This window comes from Thamnophis elegans, chromosome Z, assembly GCF_009769535.1.
Source record: "Thamnophis elegans isolate rThaEle1 chromosome Z, rThaEle1.pri, whole genome shotgun sequence".
NCBI lineage: Eukaryota > Metazoa > Chordata > Lepidosauria > Squamata > Colubridae > Thamnophis > Thamnophis elegans.
This window is the reverse complement of record NC_045558.1, coordinates 88,537,912-88,548,416: the sequence shown is the minus strand read 5'-3', so window position 1 is coordinate 88,548,416 and position 10,505 is coordinate 88,537,912. Positions and strand designations below refer to the sequence as shown.

The window sequence follows — 10,505 nt, the reverse complement described above, 5'->3', positions numbered from 1 at the left end:
TGAAAAAAACACCCGTGAAATTCAAAAGCTGTGGGGGTTCCATTTATGACCGCGAAACCATCCAAAAAATATTTGCCCACTTTCTTTTCACCACCCTTCAGAGCATGTTGAATATTGAGCTTCTCAGTGTGCTCTATATACAACAACCATTGAATCGCTGGAACCGAATACCTTTTCTGTGTATTGTGATAATTGTCCAAAGGATCTAAAGCAATGGTATTGCTTTTCAAATACATGAACAGGTACTGTGCCATGCAGACAGATGCCAATGTGATATATTGGAAGGGGTCAATGCATTGAATCTCCTCAACAGTATCCAACCCGACCCCACTGCTGTACTCACGCTCAGTCATTTTCATCACCTGATCCCTAAATCGAATACAGGCCTCTCTTAATATATCTACATCCTGTCTGCAATAGTAAGCCAGAGCCTTCTTTAGTTTAAACACAGTACCTCTATTAGCAGTGTGCCATTTCAGGAATTCTTCTCTCTCCCCGGGCATCATAGTTTCTGGGCTGTAATACTTGGTTTCAGGGAGTGGCCCCACGTAGTCTTGATTGGCCATTGTATTGAATAAGTGAGGGAAATATCCTTTGCAGCCTTGAAACCCCATAGCTTTGGGTAATTTGGATAATTTAAGTGGTAAAAATGAGAGGCTATCAATAAACCGAATCTTATAGTCTGGAAGGGTAGTACACAGTAGTTTCCCCCCCTGACTTATAAGTTGAACCCTAACCTTTTCTCGGATCAGCTGCCTCAGTACAAGGTATCCATCATAACCTTTGGAGTTGTGTGCAATAAAAGTACAACCTTTAAACTTATGATTTATAAATTTCTTTATAAACTGTTCCAATCATCTAACACCATAACAATCCCACCTCACAACATCTTTATCGTCCTCATCTTTCAGCATATCCCTGGCACATGTATAATTAGGTATGTGGGTACCTGTTTCTTGGCAGCATTCAAAATCATAAATAATATATCTTTCGCCAATTCGTGGTCGGTCCAACGATTTTAGAAAGCATAAATGACCTTCCAAGCTTTCTACCTTCTCAGAGCACTGCCCACATTTGACTTCCTTGCACTTTTTGTGGGGGGTAAAGACATAAAGACCACACGTTTCACAATATTCTTTAGTCTTACACTCAACTTTTCCCTCCTTAGCGAGTTTTGCATGTCTTTCAGCACATTCCTTAGACCGACAAGGTGCTTTGCACCTACAGCACAGCCCCTTCTCCACCTCAACCTGCTGACACTCTTGCTTTAGGCACGCTCTGCAAATATATTGGCACCCGTGACTAAATTTGTGGTGATAAGCCGTGTGGCAGAATTTACAAAAATAGCGTTCGCCCAGAAAGCCCTTGATATTTTTAACACCATAGTAACGCCTGTCGTGCAATAATATAAATACTATTTTTTCTTGCTGCGGGTGACCTGTAACAAAAAAACGCCACCCGTCCTGCATGTAAAACAAGATCTTTATAGTGACCTGTAAATGTTTTTCAAAGATGTGTACCTGAGAAAAGTCAATCCTGTTTCCTGTGGAAATACCCAGTTTGCTGTGAAGTTCCCTGGCCTTGGTAATAATTTCTTGCTTACTACCATCAGAACCAATCAGACAGAGCAAACAGCTGGCAAAACAAAGAAATTCGCCTTCCACATTGAAATCTACTAGATGCTGTCTTTTTTTCTCCAGTACTTCAGTAAGCAGCAAAGTATTTAACTTCCTAAGCCCCCCTCCCTCCTTGTTCTTCACGATGGTAACCACTAATTGCAAATCACCCCCCCACAATATCTCAGCCTTACTTTGTAGCAGATTTTCAACACTGGTCAGAAAATCATCAGCGTTTAAATCATTCATACACCTCCTATGAGAAAAGATGGGATGGTTTAACCCCTCTGCATCCAACCGTAGTTGAACAAAATCATTTGGGCCGATGTTCATGGCTACGTTATTCAAAAGAATCTGTATCACATTATGTATGGCCTCTATAGCAACTACAAAAGATCGGATTTGATCAAGATTAATAAATCTATATCTCTGATAATATTCCACAGCTCTAAAATTCCGGATAGGATTTTCCCACGCCTGCACCATATCCAGATAAACATTGTTCACATTTTGAGAGTTTACAGAGCCAGGAGCTTGTAGCTGGGACATAGTATGGTGTGTATCCTCTTCTGGTTGAGAGACAGTCATAGTATCACAACTAACACTGTCTGCTAGGGATTCAGGAAGCCCGGCGCCATGCATTTTTGCTTTTTTGCAGGACGGTTCTGATTAAACAAACAAGCAAAGAAACAAAAAAAAAAAAGTTATCACCAACATTCCAAATAAACACACACACACACACACACACACACACACACACACACACACACACATTTAGTTTCTAAAAAATAATACTAATAGAGTTATAGTTGGATAAAATGTGAGATATTATACCTCCTAGCGGACTTTGTGCTGTGCGGCTTGTGGAAGGCTGAGGGGTCATGTTATGCTGGGACCCCTGGGATTCTGCAGGAATAGTGAGATCCGCGAATGCTTGATCGTCCACCCATTCTGGAGGAAAAGAAAAAAGAACCCCAATAGTCAGAATTGTTGCAGAATGTTTATAAGAATCTAAATATATGAAAGTATGAAAGATAAATACCTTCATATGCCCTCAAACATTCTGAGTCTGTCAATTCATTCTAGTGAAAGAAAAAATTCAATCAAACAAATAAGCAACCACTCTATAAAAACCATTTTATATCTAAGTGCTTCAAAATTAGGCTTAAAATTACTTACAATTGTAACACCCATCAAACATTCTGAATCTGTCAATTCATTCTAGTGAAAGAAAAAATTCAATCAAACAAATAAGCAACCACTCTATAAAAACCATTTTATATCTAAGTGTTTCAAAATTAGGCTTAAAATTACTTACAATAGTAGATTCCATTCTGAACAGGGGTCTTCTTAGCAGTTCAAATTGCTCCAGAGCAGGGCTGGGTTTCAACCGGTTCGCACCGGTCCCTGCGATCCGGTTGGTCGCCGAACCCGGAAGTAAGTAACTTCCGGGAATGGCGAAGCCCCCCCCCCCGCGCCCGCGCGCGCCCGCACACCCGCGCCCGCTCCTTACCCAGTTTTTTTGAATTTCGCGCTTTCCACGCATGCGCAGAACGCCTGCACGATCCTCCAGGAGCAGCTGGAGCATCGCGCAGACGCTAATACGCATGCGCGCGCTGCGTGCGTGCACGAGGATGCCGCGTGCGTGCGCGTGCGCGCATGCGTGAGGACGCCGCCGGCCTCGTTCCAACCGATCCGGTTGGAACGGGGCGAGAAACCCACCCCTGCTCCAGAGGTATGGTTATGCCAGAAACCAGTAAACATGACTAGACCTGTATAGTCTCCTGCTTTTATACACCTTAGTGACGTCACAAATTAATCACATCAGAAAAGGGGAGTTCTTCACACCTTATGCAAAAACTGCCCGCCCTGCCTAGCTGAAAGAAGCATTTGAATAGAAGCTAATGTAGCAAATTAATCGCATCAGAGTTGATGAGTTCTTTATACCTTTTGCATACAGTGACCAGACCCACCCATCTTGCCTAGCCGAAAGATGCATTTGAATAGAAGCTAATGTAGCAAATTAATCGCATCAGAGTTGATGAGTTCTTTATACCTTTTGCATACAGTGACCAGACCCACCCATTTTGCCTAGCTGGAAGATGCATTTGAATAGCAGCTAATGTAGTAATATCACATGAGCTTTAATTAAACTGTATCTCTGTGTTTAACATCTGACAAGTTTAAACAGAAGGGTCAGCAAAAGAAAAAAATATAATACACCTTTCATGTGTTTTGTAAATCACATTTTATTATAAATTTCATAGCTTTAACAGTTTATTGTAATTAATTTCTGTTACATTCTGGCATATGATCCTCTTCAGAGCCAATGGTAATTCAGCTTCAGTCTTTGACATTAATGACAGCGGTTCATGGCTATTCTTTATACACTGTATGAATGTCTTGAGATCGTCAAATGTATCCCGGGTGAAATATAATTTATCCATTTTGTCAGTAATACTGATGATGACCCAGAGAACATGTGGCATAGAAAGCCGAATACATAAGCTGTTAATAAGTTCTGTTTCATTGTTTCCATCCACATTATCTTCTGATTTTAAACATCCCATTAAACAATGATGTATTATTTTAATAACACACGCTTTCAGAACTTGCGGCATGCTGACATTTTGAGGCTCCACCGCTTCTAAAACAGGAAATAAGGTAGAATTAGATTGGGGGTGGGGGGGTGTTTCAACTAATCAAAATACTGTTTTCTTAATTTTTATATCAACTCACCATTTGATATTTTGCAGAATCTACAATAACAAAATTTTATATTCTCTTCAATGAAGACAGGTCTTTTTCTTATTCTACGCCCATGCTTGGGAGGTTTGGGGATCAAATTTATATCAAACAAATCCCCTTCTGAAGTTGCCATATAGGGTTTGTTGCATTCTGGCATATGATCCTCTTCAGAACATTCATTGCTGGCTTTTGCTGTTGTTTTAAAAACATCTTTGGAATCAGAGGTTGCCATCTTCAAGAGACTTCTGAAATTAAGTCAAACTAACCAGCTCTTCTAATGACAAGTGCGCCTCGCGCATGCGCGGAATAACAGGGGAGGGGCGGGGTGGGGCAGGTAAGACGTGTCTGGGCCTGCCCCACACATGTCTCTTACGCATGCCTGGAATCACAGAGGAGTGGGGTGGGTGGGCGAGTAAGGCCTGTCAGGGCTTATCCCTGGCATGAATGAACAGGCTTATCCACTGCATGCAACCTGGCGGGGTTGCCTATTGTGAACATTTTAATTCCTGTTAATATTCCTTGTCTTTTCCTGTTGGTGGGCTTCAACCTACCTAGAAGTAAATACCTTTTAGAGAAAAAATGGTTAAATGCAGACCCATGTCCCAACAAAAATTAAAACCAACATTGCCTAGAAATAAATTCTTTCTAGGATAAAAAGTGGGCTTAAATGCAGCCCATACCTTTTAGAGAAAATGGTTAAATGCAGACCCCCATGTCTCAACAAAAATTAAAACCAACATTGCTTAGAAATAAATTCCTTCTAGGGAAAAAAGTGGGTTTAAATGCAGCCCTTAGGAGATTGATTACAAATAAAAAACATTTTTTTTTATTTCACAACCCCACTCCCCCCACCCTTGAATGTCCATAGAATTAATCTAGGGTTAAACTAATCATGTACACAGAGTCTTGGCATCTTTCTTGATGGGATAAGTTTCAACCCTATTTGATGGGGTTAGGCCATTACACATATCCAGCTAGGGCTGCTTAGGCCTTTACAAATATTCAGCTAGGGCTGCTTAGGCCTTTACAAATATTCAGCTAGGGTTATGATCTTATGAAATCTTGCACCACGTGGGTCAATTATGCACACCCCAGCCGGGGAGGAGGGGTATCCACGTCACATCCGGAGGGTGGGGGCTGTGCACGTCACTTCCGCTTAGGGGGCATGATCTGGTGACGTAATCAGCACGTGGGTTTGTTTACTTTGATGACGTCACTGATCAAAAGTACTGATAATTTTCATTAAAAAAAGGTATGAACTATATCTACTAACAGGCCCTATGAGCAAACCAGAATGACTTCTGGTTTGTCCGTAGGTCCATTTTTTGCTCAAGGAAGCCTCCTGAAGACTCAGGAGGTCGAAAATCGCTCCTACGGACAAATCGGAAGTCACCATTCCCAAACTTCCAGGTTCCCTATAGGTCCATTTTTTGCCCTCTGGAGCCTTCAGGGAAGCTCCTGAGGCCTCCGGAGGGCGTCGGGGAGAAAGCTGTTTTCGCCCTCCCCAGGCTCCTAGAAAGCCTCAGGAACCTGGGAAGTCCAAACAGCCATGGCAAATGTGGGGTGGGGGTGTTGCTGGTCGCGCACATGCGTGCAGGTGGTGGTGGTGTCGCACGCATAGCATTATGGGTGTGGCACGCCGGCGCACGACCCCCCTTGTGCTCCCCCCACTTTTGGCACGGCAGCCAAAAAAGGTTCACTATCACTGTATTAGATACTTTCGTGGTCATTGTTCTCATTAGTTTTCCCCCTATTACTCATTTTGTTATTTGTGAGCTTTATTAAAAGCTGCAATCGTATAGATGACTGCAAAAAACAGTGCATGCATTGTGTTCCCTTTCTCTCTAGCTCTTCCCATTCATGCCAACAGTTATACTAATCAAAGATGAAAAACGTATGGTGGTGTTCAAACTGGAGTTTATTTACATTTAAGATCCTAAATGAGGATTTGCTTTTTGCTTATAAATTGTGGACTGAAAGAAGTAAAATCAGCTAAGATCTTAGACCTGTGCATCACATTAATATTTGAGTTTCTGATCATTTAGCACTGCTTACACTAATGCAAAAAGCCACACAGAAGCAAACAAATGCAGTCCATATGCATTTGTAACAATTAGTATTTCTGCAATTCCTCCTTTATATTTTTGTACAAACTGGGGACCTGCACAAACAAGTATGGGAACTGCTCACTTATCTTGGAGTAATATTCTCAATTCAGCTACAAAAATATCATCTTCCTTCCCTTTTCTTTACCATATGATTGTCTCAAACCTTTGTTGTTTTAAAACATATCCTATATTGAAATCTGCTAATATTCAATAGCCACCTCATTTATATTTTATTGGGAACAGTTCTGGATCAAAAGCAATATATTGACTCTGTGTGTGTGTGTGTGTGTGTGTATGTGTGTGTGTATCAATTTGTGATATTAATTCCTTTGCAAGTAATGGTTTATTTTGCTATATACTACATAGATATATCATCAACCCCAATTAGAGTGTTAAATTAAAGCAAATCATACCTTTTCACTAGTAATGAAGTCTTCTATTTCCATAGAAATATCATCTATTTCTTCACCAATGCTGACTTCACTTTTCTCTGACCGATGACTGGTGCTATAAAAAAAGTTAAAATATGAAAATTAAATGATCATATTACATAAATATTACTGCACTGAAATTTGTCTTGAAACAGTACAATATATGATTTATAACATTACAATAAACATGGAGGCAAAGAACATTTAATCCCATTTATTCGTTTTTGAAACCTCTACAAGAAAAATCTGAAATCCAGAGATATAAGAAGCCAGAAGCATTTATTACACAATAACATAAATCCTGATTTCCTTTTGAAATGATTTAGTACTTGTGCAATGAAATTTATTATAAAGGATTTATTCCTACATATAATATTGTGCATATAAAATGATACATAGACTACTTCAAACAAAGTTCATAACTTGGCATCAAATCCAATTTGATATTGATTTACAAATAATTTTGCTCCTAAAAACTCATCTAAGCATTTAATCAGATGCAATGTCAACTGACTTTACAGTTAATGACATATGAATTGCCAGATATCAAAGAATTTATAAAATTAACCAAACTTAAAATTTTATAAAATGTTTAAAATATTAAATATAAAACAAATTTTCAAGCCCCGCTTTTTAAAGTGTAAAGCACTTGAGTAAATTGAATAGTGCTACTGCAAAAAACAATTATAACAATGAAGAGATTTAGGTGAGTTTTCCTGAAAAAAATGATCTCCATTTTGTATTCCTGTGCATAGCATGGCCAAGCAAGATTAGATTTCTAAAAGCAAGCTTTTCCTCCAGCTGCTTCTCTTAATTAGCTATTTCCCCATCCAATTTATCTCAAGTGTTATCTCTCTCCTTTGGAAATACTCAATCATAGCAGGCCTGAAAGGACCAGATAGGTAAAAGGTACTGTTTCACATAACATTTTTGATCATTTCTAGGGAGGAAACTATAAACAATGTAAGCTTAATTAGAAATATGTGAAATTATAAATAGAGTATATCTACTATAGCGTATAAGCTGGGAAAGTCCTCCTAGGAGTGACCTATCCTTGAATGATGCCATTTATATCCATCTTCCTGAAAATTAATAGTTTTAAATATTTTTCCTCTTACCTGTTGAAATCATCAACATATTCATTTTCCTCTCCTGTTTGTAAACAATTAAATGAAGAATTAGAAGACTTGAAATTGAACCTTTCAATATACATTGATATTTGACATCATTAATAGTTAAGTGTGATTGGAAGATATGGCTCTTTGTCCAGGCTTTGGCTGAGGAACACCCCTGTCTATTTTTCCTTGTTCCTCTGCGGGATTTTTGTTCTTTTTTTATGTTGCTGCAGTTTGTATTGTTCTGTTTTAAAATGTTTTTAACAATTGTGAATCGCATATAGTCATGGAGAGTCAGTAATATTTTAATATATATTATTATAAAACACGTATTTTTTGAGAAAAATAATGAAGTTTGAGAATAACATGTTTAATGTATAACGCTTATAGGTAATCTTTGATTTATAACCAGTTGCTTAGCAACCATTAAAAGTTAGGATAGACTCCCAGAAGGCATTTATAACCTAATTTTAAAGTTCCAATGGCTGGCTCCCAGTCATGTGGTTGCACCAGCCTGCATTTACAATCATCTGCAGTATCTCATGACATCTATGACATTTTTGCCAAAATCTTACATTTATTTCCAGTTTTTGGCAAAAATGCTCCATAGAAAATAATGGGTTTGCTTAACACCTGCAGCATTTCCTTAACACCTGCAGAATCAGTTAACAACTATGGTTATTTGCTTAATAACCACCTCAAAAAAGGTAATAAAATCAAGTCTGCCACACGGTGACCCATTTTATGAACATCATTATTTAACAACCATAATGAGCAGTATCCATTACATCTGTTAATCGAGGACTATCTGTAAGGGCAAACCATACTAATTCCTAGAAAAAACATTCTGCAACTACATATACAAATGTTAACTGTACTTCTGCAGACAAGCTACTTGCCTAGTTCAAGTGATCCGAGTTTAGAATTCACCATCTTTACATCTTTCAAAACTGAATTTGCATCTGAAAAATAAAAATTAGATTAAAATGATGCTTGCATTTTACGTAAACCTGTTAATCAAAGTAAGAGTTTGAAAACATTATTAATATTAAATCCTATTTTAGGTTAATATATTGCTATTATGACTGGTAATGGGAACAGAAATCGATCTTTTACTTCCCTTTTCTCTACATTTGTAAAAATCTATTGGGTGTGGAGAGCTGTAGTGATAGAAAAAGAGAACCTACAAAAGGACTTTTCAAACATTTCAGGCTGCACAATGTGTTAAATCAAAAATAATAATCCTGGAACCTTTAATCTAGGCAAAGCGCTAATGACAGAGCTGCATGAACTTTTTTCCTCTTTAAGTTTATCACAGAATCCTATCAAGTTCTCATGGAACCCTAAGGTTCTGCAGAACTCAATCTGAAAAACCTGGCCTAGAAAAGGGACTTTTTATGCGTACAAAGACTTGTGAAAAAGAGTTTATATGTGAATGGAAATTGGAGAATTAGCACCACAGAAACAGAAGGGAAATTATATTGGATGAACTTTTACCCATTGGGATTTCTTTTTTGACTGGTGGTATAAGGCCTCAAACCTGCTTGCTTAGGACTATCCATTCCTGCTTTTGGAAGGGAAGTATGCAGTGGGAATGGGAAAGAAGAAGGAATCCTAATGCATAAGTCAAAATCCACTCATGTCTTTGGGTACATCTAAAGGACAAATAGTACATTTTTGCTATCCCATTTTTAACACTTAACTTGGCTTTTGGAGGAAAGCTACCGTATTTTTCAGAGTATAAGATGCTCCAAAGTATAAGACGCATCTAGATTTTGGGGAGGAAAACAAGGGAAAAATATCTGCCTCTCAGCAATTTGCCTGCTTGCAACAAACAGTACAGACAATATACACTGCTTGTAGTGTTATATTTCAGACTATACTTGTACAGATGCTGTTAAAATAGTTATTCTCTGCTATTTAAAAGAATAGCACTTTTTAAAACAATAGCATGGGGCCCCTTCAGATCAAGCATTTATTTTAAAAAGCTTCTTCATTTTGTTAAGTTGTGTAGAATAATAATAAATCAGTCTTTAAAAATAAGTCTAATAATTTGAACATTCTATAAGCATTTATAGTTGTTGACTTACCTCCTTGCAGCAAACAACCTGATAAGCACAAGAAAAAAAATCTGCCGTGGAGCAAACAGCAAGTTTCAGTTTCAATTTCTCCCGATCATCAGCTGTTACAGGCTGCAGGGATTGCTATAGCTTATTCAAACCTCTGCAAGCCCGTTTGCTACAGAGGTAAATTGGAGGCAGAGACCAAAGGGTTGGGGCCAGTGAGTGGGGCTACATTCAGTGTATAAGACACACCCAAATTTTCACCCTCTTTTAGGGGGCGGGGAAGGTGCGCCTTATACTCCGAAAAATAGGGTACTGCAGTTCATCAATGAAACAATACATCTTGTTGCCAGCTATCAGTTTTGTATTTTTGGAATGCATTAGCTATCACAGGTCATGTGTATCCCATTCTATCACTTTTCTT

The 10,505-nt window shown here is 38.5% G+C and overlaps 1 protein-coding gene across 1 annotated transcript; it reads right to left on the bottom strand.

The window, feature by feature from the left end:
• Positions 1-854: 854 nt before the first annotated feature.
• Positions 855-2,556, bottom strand: LOC116521214. Its single transcript, XM_032235905.1, has 3 exons — positions 2,451-2,556; positions 1,704-2,281; positions 855-1,088 (listed from the first exon to the last, which is right to left on the bottom strand). Exons 1-3 carry the CDS (start codon positions 2,497-2,499, stop codon positions 855-857), a joined length of 861 nt encoding a protein of 286 aa, XP_032091796.1. The 5' UTR covers positions 2,500-2,556.
• Between the last annotated feature and the right edge of the window lie 7,949 nt (positions 2,557-10,505).

What these genes read in the sequence shown, in the direction of transcription:
- LOC116521214 (XM_032235905.1), bottom strand. Translation starts at nt 2,499, where the DNA reads ATGACCCCTCAGCCTTCCACAAGCCGCACAGCACAAAGTCCGCTAGGA. An exon ending in AGCACAAAGTCCGCTAGGAG is followed by an intron (nt 2,282 to 2,450) that starts GTATAATATCTC and finishes TTGTTTAATCAG; the next exon opens with AACCGTCCTGCAAAAAAGCA. An exon ending in ATACTTTGCTGCTTACTGAA is followed by an intron (nt 1,089 to 1,703) that starts GTACTGGAGAAA and finishes CCCCACAAAAAG; the next exon opens with TGCAAGGAAGTCAAATGTGG.